The sequence below is a fragment of the Natrix helvetica genome (genome assembly GCF_964273705.1).
Source record: "Natrix helvetica genome assembly, chromosome: Z".
Lineage (NCBI taxonomy): Eukaryota > Metazoa > Chordata > Lepidosauria > Squamata > Natricidae > Natrix > Natrix helvetica.
The window spans coordinates 133,259,821-133,287,752 of record NC_138554.1 but is presented as its reverse complement, the minus strand read 5'-3'; the positions used below and the strand labels follow the sequence as shown (position 1 = coordinate 133,287,752).

General features: G+C 45.2%; 2 protein-coding genes across 8 annotated transcripts in view; one reads left to right on the top strand and one right to left on the bottom strand.

The window, feature by feature from the left end:
• The window catches only part of KMT2C (lysine methyltransferase 2C), a 185,063-nt gene extending 177,298 nt beyond the window's left edge, over positions 1–7,765 (bottom strand). For all 7 annotated transcript variants that reach the window (XM_081970156.1, XM_081970160.1, XM_081970159.1 and 4 more), the window contains exon 1: positions 7,409–7,765. In XM_081970156.1, coding sequence (XP_081826282.1) covers positions 7,409–7,554 — 146 coding nt within the window. In that variant the 5' untranslated portion in view covers positions 7,555–7,765. The remainder of the gene's footprint in view (positions 1–7,408) is intronic.
• Positions 7,552–16,976, top strand: LOC309401154 (uncharacterized protein). The gene is made up of 4 exons (XM_081970179.1): positions 7,552–7,796; positions 10,402–11,005; positions 16,478–16,585; positions 16,694–16,976. Exon 2 carries the CDS (start codon positions 10,487–10,489, stop codon positions 10,928–10,930), a length of 444 nt encoding a protein of 147 aa, XP_081826305.1. The 5' UTR covers positions 7,552–7,796; positions 10,402–10,486; the 3' UTR covers positions 10,931–11,005; positions 16,478–16,585; positions 16,694–16,976.
• Positions 16,977–27,932: the final 10,956 nt, after the last annotated feature.

Below are 27,932 nucleotides of genomic sequence, written 5' to 3'. Positions count from 1 at the left end.
TTTTAGCTGTATTCCTAAGCTAGACATAGTTCTAGCGTTTTAAAAAGTACCTTTCTATGTTACACATTGACATAATATGACAGATGATACTTTGCAAATTATTACTTGAAAGTTACGGTTTTTAAAAACATAGGCCATATCATGACTAATACTTCGGACTTAGCATTAGCATTGATGATGTTACCTAATTTGGGTAATGAAAAGTCTGCAACAAAATAAGCAAGCTCAGAAAGTAGCTAGAGTTCTTCATTGAAGGATTTATAATAAATGTTCAACACCATAGGGGAGAAGATGGTCACCTGTGGATTACATAGGTCAATAGCTTAGGAATTATATAGTAGCCTCTAGACACACACACACCCTTTCTGCCTTCCTTGGCAGAAAGAACTGGAACTACTATAAATTAATATCCCCAAGGATCAATCTATTAGAATATCAAGAAGGATAGCTACCTGGGTTTTTTAAAAAAAAATTTTTTACTGCCAATTCTGGTTGTTGTTAATTCTAAAATTAGGTTTTTATGTTTATTAGAATTATCTTTATCTATTGGAAGCTACTGCAGTATACTTCTTGGTCAGGGGTGATGTTCACTTACCTTCCCTACCAGCTGGCAAATTGACCCCGTCCGGGCATGCACTCAGCCTTCCGCCCATGTACTTTGGCTAAAAAAAAGTGCCTAAATAGGACGGCATAGAGCCAAGGTGGGCAGGCAGGGCTGTCTGCGATTTCCAATACTACCGGTTCAGATGAACCGATCCAAAGTGGCTGAATACCACTTCTGTTCTTGGTATTTGGTGGCAATATACAATTATTTTAATTTGCAAAAAATAATACATCCGGCTCATTACAAGCCAGAAGAAAGCCAGAGGAAGAGGATAGTTTTAAAAATATTAATGAGAGGATTATTTAAGTATATTATTATTTATTTCAAAGTTTTTGAAACTATTCTTTGTGGAATAAACAAACGATGGATAGATAGATAAATACATACATAAAATTTAAAAAAAAAAGTTTAGACATAAGTGTCTAAGCTTATAGATCTTGGGTTTTCTTGGGATGAGTTTGCCTATGAGATGAGGTGGATTGGTTGCTTTCGTGGTGAGGAGACAATAACTTGGTCCTTAACAACAATAAGACCAAGAGGCTTATAAGTGGACTATGGAAGGAATAGATCAAACATCCAGCCCTTGGTTATCAATGGAGACCAAGTGGAGCAAGTGGCTAATTTTAAGTTTCTAGGTCTTATAAAAAGTTCTGGGTTATCATAAAAGAGGACCTGACCTGGGGTGCTCACATTGCAGCACTGGTCAAAAGGGCCCAGCAGAGATTATATGACCTGAGACTTCTCAGGAAACAACAAGTCAATGAAAAACTGCTGGTGACCTTCTATTGCTGCACCATAGAGAGTATTTTAACTTACTGCATCTATGTGTATGATTTGCCAATTGCACAGTGGCAGATAGGACAGCGCTCCGGAGGATTAACATCATTGCCCAGAGGATCATTGGTTGCCCTCTCCCCTCCTTGGAAGAGCTTTATAACTCCCTCTGCCTTAAGAGAGTTCAAAGTATTCTTAAAGATCCAGCTCCTCCTAGGTACCCTTTTTTTGAACTATTACCATCTGGCATCCGGTACAGGATAATAAAAACAAGGACAAATAGGCTGGAAAAGAGCTTTTATCCCAGAGCAGTAACTATATTGAATTCTACTGTATAGTGCAATATTAATGCAATATTATCAAGGGTTTTTGATTCAATTGTATAGAAAGTGAAGGATGTGTGTTTTTGTTTTATTTTTTACTATAATGTACATTGAAGATAGCATTTAATTTACTGTATGAGATGCAATGACAATAAAGTAAACTAAACTGAATGGCCACAGTATTTTAAAAAACCAAAATGTAATTGGAAAACAAAAATAAATAAAACTACATATATAAATAATAAAATTACATATATAAAAATAAAAAGTAAAACTACAAATAAAGACATTTTAATCCCAATATCAACAATTCTTTCTGTGCCATAGATGCTAGCAAAGATAGCTATTTTTCCAAGATTTAAAGCATTCTAATGCATAGACAAAATCTACTGAGCATTCTCTATAAGGACCTAATATGTAATGGTAACAAAAGAACCTAGAGTTTCATATTCATTTTACTATCTGTAGCCATATCATCCATATCAACATTTGGGACATTCTTTAATTTTAGGACTATGAAACATTAAAATATTGGTGGGATATAATATAACTGCTACTGAAAGCATCAAATATTGCTTACGTGGTTTATTACCTCTTTCTGGATCTCTCAATGAATTTACATATACAGGTATACAGCCTTTCCACAACTGAAACTGTAGGCATATAGAAGACTTACCATATGGCCACATATAATGATTCTAAGTGGCTCATGACAATCCTTAAAAGCAGATAAATAAATACGAATGTACCCTTTCCCCCTGGCACCAGATCAAACAAGTTCCCATCTCAATCTCCATCATAGCCCAAAACTTGGGAGAAGAGCCAGATCTTCATGGCCCTGACCATCCAGAAGACTAAAAGAGTAGGCACACATCAGGTAACAAGATTTAAGGGAAGGGAACTGAGGTGTGCTCACCTTATTTAACAATAGAATGGGCAGATAATCCCAGGGAGGGGCAGACCCACATTTATATTCACTTCATAATTAGATGACTATGAAAAGCATCATCATAAGTAGGCTTGCATTCATTTCCAAATACAAATAGACAAACTAGCCTGTTGATTCTATTTGTGGAAAAACAAATATAATGGAGGGATTCTGAACTATTGAAATGAGGAAACGATGATATACAACCAAAGATTATAGATTCTAGGGGGATGCCTAAATATATTTCTAATCATTAGAGCTGATAAATCTGGCCAAGGTCTGGCTAAGGAATGAATAGGAAGTGAGCACAGTATTGAATAATCATTTCCAAAAGCATGATGGCCTTGAGTTTTCTGAAATACTAGTAGCTGGAACAAAATACATAAATAGGCCTTAGGAACATCAGTGAAGGAAAATATACACCAAAATTCATTTAAAACTAATCTCAGGAGATTAAAAAGGGGTGGATATATTTATTATTGTTGGTTTAGTCACAAAACATTATTCAATGGGATTGATTGCTATATTTTGTGCAGACTAGCAAAAAAATCTTAAGTAATCTAACTGTTGTTTTCTATGTCTTTTAAAATCACACAACAAAAGTAAACAGGTATTAACTCCCCTAATTTTCAAGTATCCTTTTCTTTGAGAGTTTTCCATTAGTAGCATGTTATTGTTTCAGGTTTATGACATTAAAATTACCATATGCAATATATATAAGCATTTTCCAGTATATCAAAATAAATTACCTTAATTCTAACTTAATTCTTAATTCATAGTGTATCACATAAAATTAGAAAGTCCTTTTTAAAAGAATGACTTTTTTCCAGATAGATTCTAAACAAGTGGTATTCAGAATGACAACAATTTAAGAATGTGAACTTTAAAATATTGTTTTATATAAAATGTAATACAACAAGCATAGTTTCAAAACATACTAGTATGGATATAGAAATATGATTTTATATAAATTTATAATTATCCCTAAAATATGAAATTGGAAATTAGAAAATAATGGGTGCATATATTTAATACCCTTTACTTCCTAAAGGATGGCCAGGATTACCAAAGTTGCTTATTTATCTCATATGGCTTTCATAAGCCATAACAAGAAATTAACAAATTGGATTCCATGTCCCCTGATCACTCAGGCACTAATAAAGAAATAGTCCTGGGATCACCAGACCTGGAGATAATGGCAGCAATCAGCAGCTATTTCTGACTGTTTCATCTTTAAAGAGGGCTGCAATTCATGTCAGACCCAGCCTTCCATGTATCATTCATGATTTTATCATATCAAAAGTAGAAAACTGTAAATTTACTTATATAGTAAATCAATTTGGTATGAACCATGAACTAATTTTCATGACAGAAAACCAAACTATTTAACAATATAGAATATAAGAAAGCTAGAGTTAGCATATAATTGTACATCACATGTCTTCAAAGACCTATTATTTTTCATATACACTGGATTTTACAATGCAAAGGCATTGGTTTTGATCTGCAAGTGTAAGCCATTAAGTAATTAGAACTAGCAAACTGGGACAAACCATTTTCTACAGCTTCTACAATATCTTTTAATATATAAGTTAGGGTTGAAAAAGATAATAAGGTGTATAGTGGCTTCCAAGTATCTTCTTGAAAACTGACGAATATCCAACCACGCAATATATGTGACAGATTTGTGTCCATATAACACAATTCAGATAAAAGTTTGATGGTCAGGGATAAACAGGCATAAAATTTGTTTTAAAAGCCAATTTTTGCCTTTTTGGTTTGGATAAATGCTGTAAACCTCTTGAAGTACATTTTTAAAAGACAAATAGCAGCATAACATCCATTCATCCATCTACCAACTGAAATATTTTACAAAACTGACTATGGAAATCTTGGAAGTAATCTTACCAGTGGTTGGATTCAAAAATTTTTACTACCAGTTCTGTGAGAGTGGCTTGGTGGACGTGACGTGGCTTGGTGGGAATGGCTTGGTGGGTGTGGCAGGGGAAGGATAAAATCTCCATTCCCTCCCCACTCCAGGGGAAGGTTACTGCAAAATCCCCATCCCTTCCGGATCAGCTGGGACTCGGGAGGCAGCGAATAGATGGGGCGGGGCCAGTAAGAGGTGGTATTTATCGGTTCTCCGGACTACTCAAAATTTCAGCATCCGGTTCTCTAGAACTGGTCAGAACCTGCTGAATACCACCTCTGAATCTTACTGATTACAGTAGGACTTAGTTTTAAGTAATGATGCATTACATATGTGCCATCATACTTGAGATACTAAAAACATACTAGGTAAGATTTAACAAGTCTTGTTTTGGTGTAGGAATGCAAATGTTAGCCACATAAGGAATAGTTAAATACATTTCTGTGATCCATAGCCTTTATAGTTCCCATTCCCAGATGTATTCCAGAAGTTTGCTGCAAAAGGAAAAACACTTTTAAAAATACACTTTCTGTTCCACAGAAAGATGTATTTTATGATGAAAAGGTCACTGATGGTATCATTCAAAAAAATGTATAACCCACATGTCAAACTAAATAAAATAGCTGTATTAAGAAAGGGAGTGGCAAGCAATCAGAGAAATTAAGCAATAGTTCAAAAGCAAGTAGAAATGCATAAGATGTACTAGCAAAAATACTTTATCTGGATCTATTTTGCAAACCTGGTAGAAACAGAGGGAAAAACAACGTGTTATTTCCAAAAGACACTATCAATGTAATAATTACTATGAATCTGATCTGAATTTAAATTATCACTAAAATACAATTGTTTTTCCAATTGTTGTATGAATTCTTGAAACAACCTATGGCCACCCTCTAAAAATATTAGCTCTTAAGGAAAAAGATCAATATGCTACATGAAACTAATTAGCAGTGCAAAGAGAGAAATGCATGTTACAACTAACTTCATATACAATCTAATCCAAAAAAGAAAAGCATTTTAGCAAAATACTTAATAATAAATTAAAACTATGAATATGCAGTTATAATGGTAATGTAATCAACTTGAATGCATTATGAAATTTTATACACATTTTAATTTAAAGCACTACTTTAAAAATACAGATCTGCTGAATGAATTGCCATATACAGCAACTTCCATAGGTTTTTTATGCATACTGTATACATGCATGCAATTTCACAGTCATAGAAGGATATAACTTCTCTCTTGCATCATGGTTTTACCACCTAGCCGATGAGATATTAGAAACTTTTCCGGTAAATACCCAACTATAGAAAAATGTATCCAGCCTGTTCTCCATTTTTGCTGGAACCATGGTGTTCAGAACCTGTAGCCATAATGACTGTGAAGAACATCAGACAGGGAAAAACTGAGTGGTAGTGTGGTGTTTTGAAAATCAATTGACAGACTAAATACCTTCCTTAACCAAAGATACAGTGTCTTCTAAACATTTTGTAATATGCTGGAATCAGGGAAGGTGTAAAAAGACACTGTCACTATGTAAAGACTTTTTTGCATGAAAAATACATAGGTCTGAATTTTGCTTGAGGATAAAAGCTTGTTTTACACAGTATCACATGAACCGAATAGATTATTAAACAGCAATATAAACAGCAACATTATGTAGGGAAATACAAAAATGGTTTATAAAGTTTCCTATGTAGCTTTTCCATTTCTGAACTTTTGAAAGCAAGTACAGCACACTGATTTTTGTTTGGGATAAAAATGTGAACTAGTTATTTTCCAAAGTTTGCTAGTTGTCCGAAGAAAATCGTTGCTCTTATGGGATTGTGTAGAGGGTGGTAGCAAATTGCACTCTTCCAAAATGAGCAGAAAAGCATCTTAATCTGAATTATGTGAGCCCAAATTAACATAATATAGAGAGCAATACTAAAGCAGTCCTGAACCTTTATACAAAATATATTTGTATTCTCTATTTCCTGGCAAACCCAAACCACATGATTCACTGCCAAATACAAAGTACAGGATGCTCCACATTTACATCAACTAGTGTTGCAAGAATGAGACACAAGTTTGATTTCAGCACATTAACTCTTGGGATTCAAGTAGAAAAATATGGCAGAATCCAGAAACAAAGCCAAAACAACCCAGGCTTTCCACCAGCCATTCTCTGCTAGTTGTGTATACCCCTCGCTGTGCCTTTTGACAGCTCCTGGGGAGGAGCTTCCCATTACACAATTACATGCCTAAGGTTGGTGGATTTGCAATGTACACCACAGAAAGGGTGGAAGGGAAGTAATCCCCTTCTGGGAGAATAAGTCCAAAATAAGTTTATTTTATTTTATTTTTTAAAGAGAGATGATTGGGAATTTTAAAAAAAGGGGATGTGTGGGTGAGTGAAGCTAGAATTAATTAAAGAAAGATTAAAACAGGCGGGTGACAAACGAGGAAAAAGAAAGTGATAGGAGAAAAAAAAGGTCAGGGAAGCTCTTCTCAGTGCCAAAGAAGAGTGGCAGAGAAAGGGGAATATAAGTTGAAAGCAAGGGGGAAATTAAGGTGGGGAGGACGGTGACAAAGGGGGGAGAAGGAGAAGGGGACAGGAGGGAAAGGTGAGGGCCATTCCCAACAGGGCGCTGGGACTGGGGAAAGGAAAGGAGAAAAACAAAAGAAGGGGGGAGCGGGGCAGAGCAAAAGGGCAGCGCAGGTGAGGAAGAAACGGCAGGAGAGCCGGGGGGGGGGCTGGCGACACGGCAAACCGGAGTACCGAGCGGAGGGCGGACGCCCCGGCGGGGCTGACAGCGCTCCTCCGGGCTTCCTCCGGCTCGCAGCGACGCCCGCACGGAACTTACTTCTTCCTGACTCTCTGGAAAGGGGAAGCGCCATCTTTACGAGGCCGGCCCCTCGGTCTTTTGTCTGTCGCGGCGGCCGCGGCCGTGGGGGAAGCCCCCGGCTCGCGGGGCGGCGGCGGCGTCAGGCTCTGCTGCTCGGTTGACATCCTGGTCAGCCGGACGGGGAAGAAGCATGGAGGGCGGCGAGCGGGGACGGCGAGAGTGCGGCGGCAGGACTAGCGCGACGCTCCTCCTGCTCCAACGGCCACGGCAGCAGCAGCGGCGGAGGCTGCTGCGGCTCCCCTTCTCCTGCGGGTCCTCCTCGGCCACCACCACGACCGCCTCCTGCGCCTCCTCCTCTACCTCCGCCTCGCATCGCTGGCCTCAGCCGCCGCGGACCAGCGCGCAGGTAGCCGCATGGGGAGGAGGAGAGGAGGGCCCGCCTCAGCCACACCGCAATTAGACCCCCTCGGAGAGGCTCGGAGGACGAAGGGGAGGGGAACGGAACGGGCGCGGGGGGGGGCACACGGCCGACGCCTTCTCCTCTGGGGCGCGCTCGCGGGCGGACGGGCGACGCGGCCTCCGAGAGCTGCGCTCAGGCTGTGGAGTTCCGCCGCTTCCTTGTAACGTTGGCCCGGCGCCCTTCCTCCCCCCTCCCCCCCCCCGCCCTAGCGGGAAGTGGAGGCGGCGACGGCGGCCCGGGCGGGCGGAGATGGAAGTTTTGACAGCTCCTCCAGCTGCTGCTGAGGGAAGACGGAGGAGCGAGAAAGCAGGGCGGGCGGGCGGAGAGGCGCGCGCGCGCGCGGGGGGGGGCTTTAGGTTTGTGTATGTGTGTGTGTGAGAGAGAGAGAGAGAGAGAACGCGCGCGCCCGCGTGTGGCATACATGTGCGTCTGTGGTGTCACACGGGAGGGGGGGAGGGCCTGGGGCCGCTTCTCCCTTCTCTTGGTCCCCTCAGCCCGGCCGCGAGCCAGGAAGTTGGAGCGGGTGGGGGAGGGGGAGGGAGGTAGCGTCGGCTCTGCCTCAGAGGGTGTTGCACGTGACTTGACGGCCCGGCTGACTGACTGACGGGCTGCCTGGCCCGGCCCCTCCCCCTCTCCGCCTGAGGCGGCGGTTGCCGAGCAGCCACCCTCGACGTCGCGGACGCCGCAAGGAAGGGCTCCGCGTCGCCTTTAGAGGCGGCGCCCCCTCCCCATACATACACACTTCGCTTTGCCCCCCCCCCCACAGAAACAAGAGTTGAAGGGGGGGAGGCGTGAGGATATTTTCTCCTCGACGTCTCTTTTGGAGGGGGAGGGGAAGACGTTGGCGGCGCTCTCTCTACCTCCTGCCCCTCCCCCTCCTCCCCCCCCGCCTTCTTCCCTCAGCGGGGCCCCACACTGCGCCTGCCCGAGTCACCCGCCCACCGGCCACCCCTTTTTCTCAGCCCAGACAGCTCATTCGACGCGCCGCCGTCGCTGACCTCACGGGCTCTGCTGGCGACGGTTGGGCGGGAAACCTGGAAAACAGGAGGATGGGTGGATCGGAGTTCGGGGAGTCAAGGAAGGCTCCGGAGAGCGGCGCGCCCGCCCGCCTGTTTGTGTGCGCGCGGGCGCGCGAGTTGCCAGCTGTGCTAAACAAACCGCCGCCCGCAGCCCCTGAGAGGCGCCTGCAGGTGTTGGGTGCCAAAGCGTCAGGCGTGCCCACCTCTTTACCGCAACCGGGGCGCCCTTTTCGAAGCTGGTTTGGGAACAAACCGCGAGTGCAAGATAGTTTCTTTATTTTATTTCGTCAAGCATGAATTAGATAACAGATGTTAAGTATAGACATGATTATGAATACATGATATGACTACGAATACCAGGGACAGTAGGCACCTCTTTTTAATGCAACTTTTTAATGCAACTTTTTTTTGTTACCACTTATCCTCCTCTCAATAATTTGAGCTATTCTGAATTTACTTATCTGTTATGAATCAACCTCCCCACACACACACATATGGCTGAGAAGTGCACTCTTAACCATAGTGCACTGCTTAGCTATAGTTTACACAAGAAACTACAATTTGGGGCCATGCACCTTTGTTTTCTCAATTCAAAGTCTTACATAGCCTACCCTGAACATAAAGCATTAATTCCTACCAGTGCATTCCAGCTTTCCCTGTGGTTGAGCCCTTATTTATTTAAATTTCATATTTCAATTTATAGAACTGCCCATCTCAAATTCATGACTTCGATGTTATATATTATAGATTTATGAGACAATGGGTTATATTGCTCAGGCAATGAAGCAAGTCCTCTTTTATTCAAGAAGTTTTATTGTCTGAAGCCTTTCAAAACCACAGTTGTCCATCTATTCCATCTATTAGTAGTAGTAGTAGCACATGTTAATGATATTGTACTTTATGACACACAGAAAACCATTAGAAGAGTGGATGGTATATAAATAAAAAGACTAAAATATAATGCATTTCCGCTGCTTTTGTTTTAGTATCTTGATGCATTTCATTTGAACACTTTCTTGGAGATGGATGGATGGATAACAATCTCACGATATATTTAATGATACAAGTCTTTGCTTGGGAAGAGGTTAAAAACAAGGAAGTTAAGGACATGTACCAATGTTTACAGTTAGTATTAACTTCAGCCTATGTGCCAACTGTATATGGTTTATTATAATGATTTGCCTACTGGCGGGGGAATTCTGGGAGTTGGAAAACATTGGCTTACTTCTTTAGTCCTACAGCTACCCACAAGTCTTGGGTAGATTTATTTGAACCCTGTTCCAGCTGTTCATAAAAGAACTGGGAAGTGGAGTCATAAAATAGAAATGCAATTTTAATGTAAATGTTGAATCAAATTAGGATTGCTACAATGGAAAGGTACTGCAGTTCTCTACTGTTCACCACACATCCCTCTCTTGATGTCTCTCGGAGATGTTGGCTGTTGGGACTGTACTTGGCTAGAAATGAAAAGAGCTGGTCCAATATTTTGGACAGCGTCAGACTGGGAAAGGCTGCTTCCCTCTCTTTTCCAGCCTGAACGGAGGCGGACTCACTTTTTGGCTGGATTCAGACGAATCGGTCCGTGAAATTCAGCGGGACCGACTCCCCCTCCTCGGGATGGGGCCAACTGACAGCGCTGGTTGGCTTAGAAGAGCCTCTCCAGACTTAGCTCGCCTGGAGAATCACCGGCAAAACGCCGAGCAGAGATATGCACACGTGGCCTTCGTGACAACAGCCGTAATTTTCACCTCCTCGACGCCTCCCCAGCCTTCGGGTTGTCTTCAGAAACTGGCAGCCCGGGAACAGGCGGAGCTTCATCCGGCCGATTGTTCCCACAGTGAGGTCAGCGGAGGCCGGACTGGAAAGAAGGAAGGGCGCAGGCTGACCAGGCGGACGTGGGAGAGAGATGTAGGTGGGGGGAGCGTCCAAGGCGCGCCGCAAAGGTGGCCAACGTGGGCGTGTGTTACCTGTGCGCGCAGAGGGCGTTGCCGATACCCGAGCGTTTCCTCTGGCGCTGACTGGAGGCGCTTGGCTCCTGACCAGAGACCCGAGCCAGCGTAACCGAAGCCTCGGGGAACTGAAATTGGCACGGAGTGTGTGAGAGAAAAGGAGGGAGGAAGAGCGCCTAAGGAGAGGGTTGGTTTCCAGCAATTTTGGCTGCAACAGCTGCTGATCCTGCCACTGCTCCGGGGGTTGGGGGAGGGATGGCGAAAGGGGGTGGTGGTTCTTGTGCTAATCCTACTCCCCGCTCCCCAGGGATACGGGCCTAGCTGGTTGGCCCCCTGCCCAGATTCTCTGAGGCTCAGTGCGGGGGTTAAGCCTCATTACATGGGATTTAACTTGTCCAGCCAAGTACGGAATACAGCCCAAACTGTACTGGCAGAGATATTTTTTGAGGAAGGGCATGCAGATTCGTATCCCAAAATCAGGATTTTAGGTGATGGTGGTGATGATGATGGACTATAGCAGAGGATAGATACTATTTACATTTTCATACATAAATAAATGCTCAAAAACTGTTCATGTTTCCTGCCCCTCCCCTCCATTTCCCTGCTTCCTGCCAAATTCAGATGTTTAATTTTCTGATATTTTGCCTTCCATATAACTAGAAGGAACCTCATTGCACATTTCTGGCATCATAGAATATTCATTTGATGCATTACACAGGAAGCTTACTTTGCTTCTGATCATCATCCTTCCCAACCTTTTTGGAATATTTTTCTCTTTTGCCAGAAAACATTTAGATCGAACTATTATCTCTTAATTGACTCTGACTACTGTACTAGAGTTATAGAACTTGTTAAGAATAACAACAAAACTACTATAACTCTAAGGCCTTTGAACAAGTCATAGACAAACTATACAATCTCCTAATTGTGCATTTAAAACAACTACATTTATCTCTTTGGTAAAAAGACTTATTTTCAAAAATATATTCACAAGGGATATTGTCTCTAAGGCTACAACTGAGGGGTAAAGTTATTGAAAATACCAGTATTTGGAAGGGCAGCACACAGAAACTGGCATCCATTATTTATTTATTTTATTTTATTTTATTCCATTCCCACATATTTTGCAAAACACTGGAAAAAAAACCCTCCATGAAATTTGGAGCTAGGAAATGAATTAGGCCAATGGGTATGCAGAATTTAATAGCTGCAAAATCTGGAATATGTGTGTTTGACATTTGGATAGTTCTTACAATAATTTATCTGCCACTACTTATGAATAGTTGCTGGTCAGTGTGAAAACTATTGTTCACGTTCTCGTAATATGTACCAGCAGCACCAGCAGAAAATGGTATCTGAAAGTGGACTTTAGTTATGGAGGGATCGAAGTCTGTTTGGATTTTGTTTATTTTGCGTCCCTTATTGTTTGCTGTGATTGACAACTGTGATAACTCTTAGGTCAATAATGTGTGGTTGGGAATGACCATCAGGGCACTTGCCAGCACACCTTCTGACATGCCTAGAGCGCTGGTAGGTCTTAAAGCTGTAATGACCCTGGATATTCATGTGAGCAATGATGGAGAATTATGGCAGAAGCCAGTGTTGGGCTGAAGAGACCCCTGCGGTTTGATGGAGTGCAGCTTACCTGCTGGCTGGTGGCTAGCAGGTCTTGGTTCCAGTTGAGGCCCAGCTGCCCATCTCCTGAGTTTTCCATGTGATCCTCACCAGCTGCCCAAAGTGAAGGCTGGGCATTTCCCTGGAGATGGCCTGGATCCCTAGGTTCTCTGCAACTTCATAACTACTTGGGATGGTGATCTTTATCTCTGGAGAAAGAAGGGGAGACTGTGGTTCCACAGGAGCACGGTAGCAGCTTGGCATTCTGAGAAATCGATTGTCAATAAGCACACAGATATACATAGAGATAAATTGATATACAATTTAAAAGACACGAGCAAAAGCTACGAAGGAAGCAAACAATCTACAACACCTCCCAACCTATTTGCCTAGATCTTTGCAAAGATGACTGTGACTTTTCTTCTTTTTTCTTCCTCTCCAATGTTCTTTTGTTTGTTTGTTTTTCCATTGTTCTTTGTTCTGTCGTGTGTGTGTGTGTGTGTGTGTGTGTGTTTTATTTCTGAATTGATTTCTGCATATGTTAACCACTGTAAAACCACCCAGAATTGCTGGGAGGGAAGTAGCATATACAATTAATAAACTATTATTAATTTATATAAACTATTGTTAGCCCACCTTCCAGCAGCCAACACCAAATAAGCAGGAAACCGCACAAGAAAAACAGGGGGGGAAAAGAAAACAGCCTAATAAAGGAACCGTTGAGGAAGAAACTACAATCTAACTAAGACTGCTGAGGCAGATTATGTATTAACAACCAGGAAACTCCATTGTCCTTTACACTGATAATGTAACATCTATATAAAGGTAAAGGTTCCCCTCGTACATATGTGCTACTTATTTATGACTCTAGGGGATGGTGCTCATTTCTGTTTCAAAAGCCAAAGACGTGGACGTCTCTGTGGTCATGGGGCATGACTCAATGCCAAAGGCACATGGAACGCTGTTACCTTCCCACCAAAGGTGGTCCCTATTTTTCTAACTGCATTTTTACGTGCTTTCAAACTGCTAGGTTGGCAGAACCTGAGGCAAATAACGGGAGCTCACTCCGTTACATGGTGCTAGGGATTTGAACCGCCAAACTGCCAACTTTTCTGATCAACAAGCTCAGCGTCTTAGCCACTGGGCCGCCGTGTCCCTTTAACATCTATATAACATTATAGTAACAAAACAACGCTAGGAAACCAACCAAGCTGAGAGTATCAAGAATAGTTCAAACCCTGAGCTACAGACATTTTTTTCTCCTATTGGATAGTAGAATTTGCTAGAGACCCATACAGGCTGTTGAGTACATGAAGGCAGGAGTGGCCAGATGGGTGTATTGATGCTCCTGTGCTAGATTAACTGTGGCTGAGTTGGTGTGTAGTGTGAGAGGTGGTGCTAGTAGTTGTTAGGAATGTATTTTGGCCTGGGAGGGGGAAACTAGAGGTGGGAAGAAATTAGGAGGGCAAGAAACAGAAAGCAGGAAGATTGAAATTGTGACAGATGTAAGATGGCTCAGAGCCATTATTTAAGAACAGTTTTGACATTCAGTCCTCACTAATCACTTTATATATTAAATTGGCTCCTTAATAGGGTATCGTAACATCAGCATTTTATGAAATCCAACAACTCTGGATGTTGGTCCTGAATGTTGGATTATTTGTTGTTGTTAGTTGCGAAGTCGTGTCTGACCCATCAGGAGCCCATGGACAATGTTCCTCCAGGCCTTCCTGTCCTCTACCATCCTCTGGAATCCATTTAAGCTCACGCCGACTGCTTCAGTGACTCCATCCAGCCACCTCATTCTCTGCCGTCCCCTTCTTCTTTTACCCTCATCTTTCCCAGCATGAGGCTCTTCTCCAGGGAGTCCTTCCTTCTCATTAGGTGGCCAAAGTATTTGAGTTTCATCTTCAGGATCTGGCCTTCTAAAGAGCAGTCAGGGTTGATCTCCTCTAGGACTGAACGGTTTGATCGCCTTCACTTATATTATCCCCCAAATGAAGGAGGGAGAGGGGGGTTTGAGACAGCAATATCCTTCTGAGATGCCCCCACCTTCTCTTTCAGACTCAAATTTCATTTATTAGACTATTGACAGTTGCAGTCCAAGGGACGCAGTGCAGGGGTCTTCTCCAGCACCAGAGTTCAAAGGCCTCCATTCTTTGGCGCTCAGCCTTCCTTATGGTCCAACCTTCGTAGCCATCAATTGCAGCTGGGAAAACAGCCTTGACTATAAGCACTTTTAAAATCTGTCTTCATTCACAATTCAGTCATGGATGAAGTGGCCAATCTCCCTTGTATTACCAAGACCTGGGTGGGCTGGGCAGAGTTTCCCACTTGAGTCCCAGGTTTGGCACCAGCTGGAACCTGGGAATTTGGGGAGGGAGGGGAGAGATTTGCTGTCATCTGTATGACTCTCTGATCATCTGGTTGAGGGTGGGCTGTAGAAAACAGCAGGCAGTTATGGGCCTGTTCAAGTCATGAAGGGCCCAAAGCATTACAGTTCTGTCTGGGGGTAATTGCAACATGACTTAATAGTGGAAGACCTTAATATGAGTCCATTGCCAGGGTCAGATGACTCTCTGACTGCCCTTTGCCTTGCTGATGCGGCCCTACCTCATAGGGCAGTGATGGCTAACCTTTTTGTCCTCATGTGCCAAGTGTGCACGCACGTGCAACAGTCATAATCCAATGCATGCACAACCTCCCTGGTATGCCCCAACCATGTTATGTGTGCACGTGACTACCCATTCTCCCCCCACCCCCTGCGCATGATTGTGACCCCCCCTTGTGCCCTGTTTTGGACCTAGCAGGCCTCCCTGCAGCCTTCTAGGACCAAAAATGGGGCATTCTCCCCACCGCCATGCATTTACACGTGACCCCGCGTGCTCCCCCACCCCCCTGCACATGCGCACGACCCCTCATGCCCCATTTTGGGCCTAGCAGGCTTCTCTGCAGCCTCCTGGCACCAGATATGGGGCACACACTCCGCGCATGTATGCATGTCTCCCACTTTTGACCGAAAATCAGCTGGCCAACGAGGTGTGCGCGCATGCAGTGGAGCTGAGTTAGGGCAACAGCTTGCGTGCCCAGATGTGCCACCTAGGACATGTGTGCCATACGTTCGCCATCACGGTTATAGGGTTGCGCTCTCTAGTTTTCCCAAAGAACCAGGAGCACAGTTCATCTTTTTAATGGCAGCCTGTACTGAACAGTGATAAGAGTCCTTGCACCCTATATGGCCTTTTCCTATGTGTCAATCCTGGATCCATTTTTTGGTTTTTTGAGGTGCTCCAGAAAAAGAAGTGGCAGAAGAGACCCTTGATCACTGTTGAAGAATAGTCAAACTTAATTAAACCCCCGTATTCGGAATTACATTGCGAAAAGTGGCAAAATGGCATTATTTTCCTTCCTTATTGCAAATTCCAGTAACCACCAGTTTAGTTCTGTTTAAGGTGACTCACTCCCCTTTGCTGGGGAGGGACAAGCCACAGGAACATCTGCAGAGCCATTGTGAGGAATATTTGGTGAATAATTCATTCAAATCCACTCTAGTTGAGAAAGTTGAGGACCCCGGGGACATGGTTCTGCATAAACACAAGAATGGGTTTGAACCAGTGGTGAAATCTAATTTTTTTGAAAACACTGGTTCTGTGGGCGTGGCTTGGTGGGTCATGTGACTGGGTGGGAGTGGCCAACTTTTTTTCACTTTTTAAACCTTTTTTTTTAACCTGCCTGGACTATTTGATCTTCGGAAGCTTCCCCCCCCCCCCATTTTTAAAGCATTTTTCCCCTGCCCATTTGCCCGAACCGGTAGGAAAAAATGCTTTTAAAAGTGGAGAAAACGCTTCCAATGATCACGAGGATCAGCGGTGAGGCACGCGATTGTCGGAAGCCTCCCCCTCCTCCGCTTTTTAAAGCATTTTTTTCCCTGCCTATTCGTCCAAACCGGCAGGAAAAAAAATGCTTTAAAAAGCAGAGGGAAACCTTCCGACGATCGCACGGCTGACACCTGACCCACGTGATCCTCTTTTTTTCTTTACTACAGGTTTGCAAAACTAACGACAATCATCCCTGCCAGTTCAGCCGAACCGGGAGGATTTTACAGCTGGTTTGAACTGGGATTCCTAAAGGAGTGAGCAGGTCCCTTCTGAATGTGAGCTCGGCTACTTGGGCTCCTCCTAGGTTGATCTGTGGGGTTGGGTCCATGTCCTGGTATCAGCTTCCTTAACAGAGGCTTTTTTTCCCCCTGGCTTTGAAAGAGGATGTAGTGGCATGCATGCCCCCTCTTTAAGAAGCCATAGATGGAGCCAATGATCCTGGACTATTTTTGACCAGTCTCCAACTTTTCCTTTTAAGGGAAGGTTGTTTGAGAAGCGATCAAGCAACTGCTCCAGACAATCCCGGAACAAAGATATTACTTCGACCCATTTCAGTGAGGCCGATGAGGTTTTGAGCCAAGGTGCAGTATGGACACAGCAGTGGTCACACTTGTTGATGTAAGGGGCTGGATCGGAGAAGTGTATCCGTCCTTTGATCTTCTTAGTGATTCCGATACAGATAATCATGGTATCCTTCTAGACTGGATGCAAAGACTGGGAGTGGGAGGTACTGTATCAAGGTGGTACACCAGCTTTCTCTGTGATCGATTCCAGTTAGTGCAGTGTGTGTATAGGGGGATTGTTTGTGGGATGCCTCAGGATTCTCCTTGTGTTTAAAATCTACGTGAAACTGCTGAATGGAGGCCATCCATTGGTTGAGGGCCTGGAATCATCAGCATGCTATGATAACCAATAATATCTCAAGGCTGGGCTATCTAATTCATTCATGAATGTATAATACGTGCATTTATTCATTCACTCCCTTCCTTCCTCCCTCCAGCACCCAGCACCCAGATAAGCAGGAATTAACACCAGGCAAACAGTCAAGAAAACCACAGTTCCACCAACACCGACAGGGCAAATTACCATAAAAAAGAGGGCGCAAACACCGCATTCACTAATGCTGATAAGTACCAAATGCTCCACAGTTCAACCCTGAGCTACATACATTCTCTTCTGGAAGTTGATATATAAAAACCCTTGCTTGGCCTACAGACAGTTTTTGTGGTATTGCTCAATGTTTCAGGATTATCTGTTAACGGCAGGGAGTTTTCACAGAGACCTGAGGAGCAAGCCTTGCAAAACAGCTCTTGCACACTAGCTTGTACTTTAGGCTTAAATAACCCCCTTTAAAGCCAATAGACACAATATATGTTCCTATTTTAGCCTGAACTCTAAGCCACGGTTCCTGAGTTGGCTTAGCCTACCTTTTTAATGCAGCCAATATGTTTGTCCACTAAGGCCAGTATTGTGTAATACAGCCACTTGCGGCTTAGCCAACAAACCATATTGGTCAAACCATGCCTCAGCTTAGCCTGATTTCTTAACCCTGCCTTTATCAATCATGTAGATGACGCAATGGTACTTCACCATATTAGGTTTGGCTTACTACAATGAGGCAAACCAGTCACCTATATCAGAACTAGCTGCCATTGCGCCAAAAGAGATGGAAACAGGTTTAGGGCTCAACTTGAATCTCTTTCAGCCCAGAATTTCCTCACTTTAGTTATCTTTGTTATAAGCCTCTGTATTAAGTGCAAGTCTGCAATTACATATTTGTTTGGAAGTTTAAAATGACAGTGGAGTGAACCTATTATGTTTAAACCCATCTTGAGAGCTACAGTCATTTGTTTTCCCAATTGTTGTTTTTACCTACAGTCAATGGTGCTTGTGTGCAAGATACAGCATGCAAGTGAGTGCCCCAGCATCACATACCACTCCCCACTGGTAATAACTCAGTTGGAATAATTTGGTTTACCTTCATCTTCACCAAATTTACCCCTTCCCCCCCCCAAAAAAATTTCTCTGCTCTATAAAAAGCACTTTTCAGACATGTCCAGAGTTGATTGAATGATGAATGGCTGTATACATGTTTTAAATAGGTTAAAAAAAATAAAATAAGTTCACTTCTACTATAATGGAAGCCTAAACTGTAAATGTAGAAGTTAAAACTGGCCATGAGCAGGCTCTCCAACCAAAATGTCTGGCTTTCAGGTGGGGCAGTTTCCCTTTGCTAAATCCCCTTCGGATCGAGGCCTACGGTTCTCCCACCCCCACGATTCCCACGGCCTGAGCGAGGAGAGGGGTGAGAACTTTCGTGCCTTCGCTTTTTGGGGGGGGAGGGGAAACGATCCACCGGCCGAGGACCAGAGACAGAGCATCACCCCCTCGGAGCTGGAAAGCGCTCGAGGCGGAGGCTGGTCTGGCAGCACAGAACTCCCGCGGCCGGGAACGGACTAGGGCGCGGGCCGCTCCTGGGCGAACTCAGCGAGAGGGAGCAGGCGTGGGCAGCCGGTTGGGCCCGGCGACCAACCTGTCAACTCCACTTTTCTTTCCAAGTAGGTGAACATCTCCTCGAGTTCCCGAGGAGGTCCCGCTCTCTACCAACTCGCCCTGGGGTCAGACCCACGCGCGGGCGTGGAGACAGCTTCCCTGCACCTCTTATGCCTTCCCCAAGCGTCTTTCCTACCCTTCCCCTCGCAACTCTTCTCCACCCCTGGCGCGTGTCTAGACTTATTCTTAAAACACCTGGCCTACCACCACCCACCCAGATCACAGCGCGTGAGGTTTGCCGGGGTGCATTATTTTTTATTTTATTTTTTGCGGAGGGAGAGAAGTTGGTAGGGAAGGACGGGCGACAGCACCAACCGGTGGGTTCCCCTCCTTGGTCTAGTAAGGAAGGTGCCCAGCCAGCCACTTTCGCCGCTCGTGGAGCGAGACTACCGTTCGTGGGCTCCTGCCGTATGTATGGGGGATTCGGGCTTCCAAGTCGACGCTGGCAAGGGAGCTCGCGCGTGGAATGCCATGCCCATCTGGCACCGAGCAATATTGGCTGCCCCGCCTGGCCTTTTGGGTGCTGCTGGCCAGCGGTTGGTCCTTCCCTATGAGGCTGACACTCGGAGGAGTCCTTCAGGCGCTCTCTTCCTCCCCCACCCCCATTCGCCCCCTCCCTCCCTTTGAAGTGCCTTCCCTCCGCCTCTCTGTTCTTGGCCTAGAGAAAGAATGGCTAAGGCGCTACTTTGCGATGTGTGCGGAAGGATCTCGGGCTAAAGTAATGTTGCAAGCAGACTGGTGCGATTCCCGCCGGGGAGGGAGTGTGAAGGCTTTGAAGCCCAGTTTTCCAGCACGAAACGGCGGTTAGAGCAGAGGGGCTGTTGCAGGGTGCGTGTGCGCGAGTATGAAAACTCTTGACTTAAAGAAGGCAAGGCATAGTGAGGCCATCGTTTTGTGAAAGCCATGAGCTTCAACATCAAGTGATGTGCTAATATCACTCTATAAAACCTTAGTAAGACGACACCTAGAGTACTGCATCCAGTTTTGGTCACCGCACTATAAAAAAAGAGGTTGAGACTCTAGAGAAAATGCAGAGAAGAGCAACAAAGATTATTAGGGGGACTGGAAACTAAAACATATGAAGAACAGTTGCAGGGACTGGATATGTCTAGTTTAATGAAAAGAAGGACTAAGGGAGACATGATAGCAGTCTTCCAATATCTCAGGGGCTGCCCCAAAGAAGAGGGAGTCAAGCTATTTTCCAAGGCACCTGAAGGCCAGAAAAGGAATAATGGATGGAAACTAATCAAGGAGAGATTCAACAACCAATAGAACAGAAGTTGCCTTCAGAAGTTGTGGGAGCTTCATCACTGGAAGCTTTCAAGAAGAGACTGGACTGCCCTCTTGTCAGAAATGGTGTAGGCGGGTCTCCTGCTTGGGCAGGGTGGGTGGGTGTTGGACTAGATGACCCTTCCAACTCTGTTAATCCTTTCTCCCTCTGCAGGCATTCCAAGCCCCATTCTTAACCACACAGGTAGTTCTTGATTTACAACCATTAAGTTTAGCAATCATTTGAAGTTATAACAGCACTGGAAAAAAGTAACTTACAACCGTCCTTGCATTTACGACTGTTGCACCATTCCCACAGACGTGACCAAAATTCCAGCTCTTGGTAACAGGCATAGATTTACAGCTACAGCATCACAGGGTTGCTACCTGTACTTTCCCAGCTGGCTTTGGACAAGCAAAGTAGGTAAATAGAAGCCAGATTCACTTAACGACTTTGTGAACAGCTTCGGTGAGTCACTTAACCATGGCAAAAAGATTGTAAAACTGACTCACTTAACAAGTGCCTTGCTTAGCATTGAAAATTATGATCCTGCTTGTCATAAGTTGAGGACTACCTGTAGTGGCTGAAATCAGGTTAACTGTACAGATAGTCCTCGACTTACAACAGTTCAGTTACAACAGCACTGAAAAAAGTGAGTTATGACCATGTTTCATACTTATGTCCATTGCAGCATCCCCATGGTCAGGTGATTTACATTCAGATACTTGACAACTGACTCACATTTATGACGGTTGCAGTGTCCCAAAGCCACCTTTTGAGAACGTCTGATAAGCAAAGATTTACTTAACAACCACATTTCTAATTCAAGAAGTACAGTGATTCGCTTAACAAATGTGGTGAGAAACATCATAAAGTGGGGAAAACTCAACGAATTTCTCACTTAGCAACATAAATTTTGGGCTCAATTGTGGTCATAAGTTGAGGACCACTTGCACAATTTGTGTACACTTTCAATTGAATATTTGCTCAGACGCCACACAAACAAGCTACCACACATACAAGCTACCCTATGCAACCGCTAGTGCAAACAGCTGGGGGTTTTTTGGTACATTTTTGTCAAATTTACAACCAGTAAAAACATTTCTATCATGCCTTTTTTTTAAAAAAAAAAACTATAATTAAAACAATTACTCCAGTGCTTGTCTGTAGTGCATATGGAAAAGTTTAAATAAATAATAAAGGAAAACCTCAAATGTTATGCTTGCAAAAAAAAAAAAAAAAAGCAGGCAACAAAATGTCAATAAATATTTCATTCTGTTCTCTCTCTCCAGAATTATTCTTCCCTGCTCTTGTTAGACAGCCCCTCCCCCTTACTCAGGACACTTAAAACAGGAGTGGGATTCAGCCGTTTCGGACTGGTTCATGCGAACCGGTAGTTCCGGCGATCAGTTAACCCCATCCACCAGCCCCTGCTCTATTCCGTCCCATATTTCTTTTGTTTGAAGCCCAGCTGATTGGCAGGGCAAACGGATTGTTGCATCTCAGCTGTTTTACTCACCGGATTTGCAGGAAAAAGTTAAGATTTAGTGCTGATTTCAAATGCAATATGTGTGCGAAGCGAACCTGTTGTTACACCGGTTGAATCCTACCACTGACTTAAAGTCCTCCAGTCTGATGCACTTTGATGATGTGTCAGACCATCAACTCTACCACATCATGGTCAATTGCAATGTAGCTTAAACACAATCTGGAACAAACTTTCCTGAGCAAATTATATTCTTACAGGAAATTCATACAGATTTATTCCACCTCCATGGTTTGATCGATGCCATTGGGCAACCAAACTCCTCCTCCTCCTCCTCCTTTCCAAAATGTTTAAAATTTCACAACTCAGGGTTTACTCAGATATGGCAGCAATTTGTTTTGCAGTTGTCTTTTTGAGTTCTAGCCGTACAACATGTCACTCGCTCCCTGTTCTGAATGCCAGATGGCTACATTCCGTCTCTTGTTTTTAACCTGTTATGTTATAGGGCAGTGATGACGAAACTTTTGTGGCTCGCGTACCAAAAGCGGGGGGAGCGCAGGAGGGTCGTGCGCAGCCATTCCACACCCATAATGCTATGCGCACAACCCCAGCACACATGTGCGCACAACCAGTGCTCCCCCCAATTTTGGTGTGCTTTTTTCGCCCTCCCCAGGCTCCAGAGGCTTTATAGGAGCCTGGGAAGGACAAAAACAGCCTCCCCCCCCCCCCCGGAAGCCCTCCAGAGGATTCAGGAGCTTCCCTGAAGCCTCCGGAAAGCGAAAAGTCAGCCCTAAGGGCAAACCGGAAGTTCAGGAATGGACTTCTGGTTTGTTCGTGGGGCTGTTTTTCATCCACCAGAGCCTTCAGGGGCCTTCCGGAGGCTTACCTGAAGGCTCAGGAGGGCAAAAAACAACTCCTCTGTGAGCAATCCAAAAGTGACTTCTGGTTTGTTTGGAGGGTCATTTTCTGCCCTCTGGAGCCTTCAGGGAAGTCTCCTGAAGTCTCCGGAGGGCTAAAGCTAGCCCTGCAAACAACCCGGAAGTGAGTTCCCAAACTAGCAGGCCGGTTTTTCGCGCTCCGGAGGCTTCAACGCACTGGCTAGCTTACAGGCAACGCCTTGCGTGCAATAGGTTCGCCATTTATTTATTTATTTATTTTATTTTACCGTGCTTCTAGACCGCCCCCTCTCCCAAAAGGGACTCGGGGCGGTGTACAGTCCATGTAAAGAATCTACAAAATACAATAAATAGAATTGAATATGTACAACCCCATCCAGACCCCGACGGCTTCCAAACACCGGGACATCACTTCGACAGCCTCGTTGGGGTGGTTTGGGGTTGAAATATACAGCTGAGTATCATCAGCGTAGAGATGGTACTCAACCCCAAAACCACGGATGATCTCACCCAGCGGCTTCACATATGTGTTGAACAGGAGAGGCGAGAGGACCGACCCCTGTGGCACCCCACAAGTGAGTGGCCTCGGGGTCGACCTCTGCCCCCCTGTCAACACACATTGCTTCCGGTCGGAAAGGTAGGAGCCGAACCACCGCAGAACGGTACCTCCGACTCCCATCCCCTCCAACCGGCGCAATAGGATACCATGGTCGATGGTATCAAAAGCTGCCGAGAGGTCTAATAGGACCAGGATAGAGGAACAACCTCTATCTCTGGCCCTCCAGAGATCATCGACCAACGCGACCAAGGCTGTCTCCGTGCTGTGCCCGGGTCGGAAGCCGGACTGGCGTGAGTCTAGATAATCGGATTCTTCAAGGTGTCGTGGAAACTGCTGCGCCACCACATTCTCGACAACCTTCGCTAGAAAGGGAAGGTTGGAGCCTGGACGATAATTAGCTAGCTCCATTGGGTCGAGTGAAGGCCTCTTAAGTAAGGGCCTCACCACCGCCTCCTTCAAGGCGGTTGGTAAGGATCCCTCACCCAAAGAGGCATTCACCAGGCCCAGAAGCCAGCCTCGGGTCACCTCCCAGGATGCCAGTACCAACCAGGAGGGACACGGGTCCATTAAACATGTGGTGGGTCGCAGCCGTCCACGCAGCCTGTCCAAATCCTCGGGGGCAACAGAATCAAACTCCTCCCAGAATGGTCTCACAAGACTCGCTGTTGGCGGCCCGTCCGGTCCACTGAGGGGGGCCCATCCACTCCGGATCTGAGCGACTTTGTCCTGCAGATATTCCCCAAACTCCTCTGCTCTGCCCTGCAAGGGCGCCCCCTGCGTCCTCTGTGATAAGAGGGAGCGGGTCACCCTAAACAGGGCGGCAGGGCGGTTATCCGCGGATGCAATAAGAGCGGCACAATGTCTACGTTTGGCCACCCTTAATGCCACAAGGTAGGTCCGTAAATAGGCTCTTACCTGTGTTCGATCAGATTCGGAGCGTGAGGACCTCCGCCTGCTCTCTAGACGTCTCCTATGGCGCTTCATCACCCTCAGCTCCTCGGTATACCAAGGAGCTCGGGTGGGTCGCTGCCGCAGGAGAGGTCGCAAAGGCGCAACCCGGTCTAAGGCCCCAGCCGCCGCCCTATTCCAGGCGGCCGCTAGGTCCTCCGACCGAGCGCGGGTCAGGGCTACAGGTAATGGCCCAAGCTCCATCTGGAACCTATCCGGTTCCATCAGGTGCTTGGGGCGGTACCAGCGTGGACCGTCTGGTCCCGCCTCCTCGCGATGGGGGGTAGCGCCAGGGAAGTCCAGCCGGAGACATGAGTGATCTGACCATGACAGGGGTGTAACAGCTAAGTCCCCTATACCCAGATCACTCGTCCACTGCTCAGATACAAAAACAAGGTCCAGTGTGTGGCCACCTTCGTGTGTGGGGCCCTGAATTAATTGGGTCAGGCCCATGGCTGTCATGGAAGCCATGAACTCCCGAGCCACCTCAGATGCTGCTCCCGTCGACGGCAGGTTGAAATCCCCCATAACCACAAGCTTGGGGATCTCAACCGCCGTCTCCGAGATCAGCTCGAGGAGCTCGGGCAGGGCCGCTGATGTATAGCGAGGAGCCAAGTATACAATCAGCAAACCCCACTGCCTCCCTGGGCCCCATTTCACACCAAGGGACTCACACCCGGATATCTGAGGAACAGTGAACTCCCTCGGCCCTAGACCTTCCCGTATAACTACCGCCACCCCACCACCCTTACCCAGGGCCCGAGGCTGATGGAATGCACGGAAAACTGGTGGGCACATTTCCACGAGGGGTAAACCACCCTCGTGGCCCAACCAGGTCTCCGTTATCCCTGCAAGGTCCAGCTCCCCCTCAGAGATCAACTCATTAATGAGGGGGGCCTTGTTGGTCACGGACCTTGCATTGCAGAGCATCAGCCGCAGGCCCTGGCTCTGTAGTTCCTGGCCACCTAGGTTGCGGGGGTTGGTACAAACGACCGGGCGTAGCCAGCAGCCACGGTCTCCATCACGGTTATAGGCAAGAAAAACAAAATGCACAGATACAGTATAGGTGGTATTGTTCTGTAGGGAGAACGAGGCAGGCAGGAACTGAGGCAAGGCAGGTTGAAGCTAACACAACCTTTATTAACAGTTTAACAAGGCAAAATGTAAGGCAAACCTCGACCCAGCAAACAGCAACATTTGGCAGCTGACAGCCCTTTTATACTAGAGCTGTCAGGCGCTGAACCAATAGAATGGCTGCATTCTCCCGCCAGCTGGCTGCTCGTGTCGTAACCAATCAGGGGCCAGCAATGATAGTCAATGGCGTCGTAGCTGGAGGACTTAACAGGTACCTTGCCCAATAGTAGTAACTGTGAGAGGGATCTTGGAGTCCTAGTGGACAACCATTTAAATATAAGCCAGCCGTGTGCAGCAGCTGCCGAAAAAGCCAACACAGTTCTAGGCTACATAAACAGAGAGAGAGAATCAAAATCCCGTGAAGTGTTAATACCACTTTATAAGGCCTTGGTAAGGCCACACTTGGAATACTGCATTCAGTTCTGGTCGCCACGATGTAAAAAAGATGTGGAGACTAGAAAGAGTGCAGAGAAGAGCAACAAAGAGGATTAGGGGACTGGAAATTAAAACATATGAGGAATGGTTGCAGGACCTGGGTATGTCTAGTTTAATGAAAAGAAGAACTAACGGAGACATGATAGCAGAGTTCCAATATCTCAGGGGTTGCCACAAAGAAGAGGGAGTCAAACTATTCTCCAAGGCAGCTGAGGGTAGAAGAAGAAGCAATGGGTGGAAACTAATCAAGGAGAGAAGCAACTTAGAACTGAGGAGGAATTTCCTGACAGTGAGAACAATTAATCAGTGGAACAGCTTGCCTCCAGAAGTTGTGAATGCCCCAACACTGGAAGTCTTTAAGAAGATGCTGGATAGCCATTTGTCTGAAACGGTATAGGGTTTCCTGCCTAGGCAGGGGGTTGGACTAGAAGACCTCCAAGGTCCCTTCCAACTCTGCTATTGTATTGTATTGTATTGAAATGAATGCTGTAGCAGGGGGAACTCGATCTGAACTGCTGGGATTCCTCTGACCTTTAGATGGCAGCAGAGAGTTACAGGTCCTGCCATCTAGTGGCTTACTGAAATCAGTTTTTCATATGACTTAAGATAAGAGGATGAGAATATATAGAATTGAAATGAAAATATACATATATTCCATATATGAGCATATGGAGTAAAAACCAGGTTAAAACTAGCATATTTCAAGCCTGAAATGATACATTATGTATAATGTCACCTTGAAAGACACCAGAAAAGGTTCGTATCAGAAGGACGTGCACCGAGGTGGTATTCAGCAGGTTCTGGCCAGTTCTGGAGAACCAGTAGCAGAAATTTTGAGTAGTTTGGAGAACTGGTAACTAACACCTCTGACTGCCCCTGCCCCCATCTATTCTCTGCCTCCCAAATCTCAGCTGATTGGGAGGGAATGGGAGGGATTTTACAGTATCCTCCCCCTGCCACGTCCACTAAACCACACCCACAGAACTGGTAGTAAAAAAAATTGAATCCCACCACTGGACGTGCACAATCCAAATTTGGTGCCCTGAACAGTTGGATGCAGGAGAAGAAAGTTGCAAAAGTGAAGTTGGGGATGGAGTTCTGTTCCGTCCTGTTCTGCTGATCTCTTCCTGTTCTATTTTTATTTTATTTTTATCCCCACCTTTATTATTTTTTGTAAACTCAACTCAAGGTTTGCAACTCAAAGTAGCAAATATATCTAATACTGAGTTTCATGCCTAAGCCAGGACTAAAACCCACCGTCTCCTGGTGGTGGCCCAAAGTCATAGAGCTGGCTTTCGTGCCTAAGGTGGAACTTGAATTTATATTTCCAACCTGGTTCCTTAATCACTAGTCCAGACTTGCTCTAGATAAGATAAGAGATAACCTTTATCATCAGTTTTTCTTTCTGGGAACACATTGGCACACGTTAGAAATGAAATTATGATGCCAGCTCTCAAAAGAAAATAAATATATATCCACACACATACATGCACACACACACATGTGTGTGTGGTGATCACAATTCAGTCCAAAATTTATGTTGCTAAGCAAGACATTTTAAGTGAGTTTTGCCCCATTTAATGACCTGTCTTGCCATATTTGTTAAGTGAATCACTGCAGTTGTTACCGTAAGTTAGCGACACAATTGTTAGGTGAATCTGTCTGCCTCATTGACTTTGCTTGTCAGAAGGTCACAAAAGGGGATCACATTTGTATTGTCCCGTGACAATACAAATGTCGTAATACGAGTCAGTTGCCAAGGGTCTGAATTTTGATCACGTGACCATGGGGATACTGCAATGGTTATAAGTATGAAAAACTGTCATAAGTCACGTTTATTGCCATTGTAAATTTGAAGGGTCACTAAATGAACTGTTGTAAGTGAAGGACTACTACCTATAATAAATCAATACATATAGGCATATGCTCTACTCTGAAGCAAAGACAGAAGCCTCCCTCCATTTGCCACTCATTTGCTTACTTCCGCTAGTATCTTCCTTGCAGAATACCATGTTCTTCTGCCATCCTGTTCTCAGCAGAACTGCAGAATAACAGAGTTGGAAGGGACCTTGGAGGTCTTCCAGTCCAACCCCCTGCTCAACCAGGAGATCCTAAACATTCCAGGCAAGTGGCAATCAAGTATCTTCTTTAAAACCTCCAGTGTTGGAGGCAAGTTGGAGGCAAATTGTTGCACTGATTAATTGTTCTCACTATTAGGAAATTTGTCCTTAACTCTAGGTGGCTTCTTTCCTTGATTAGTTTCCATCCATTGCTTCTTATCATGCCTTCAGGTGCTTTGGGGGAATAGATTGAAATTATCTTCTTTGTGGCAACCCATCAA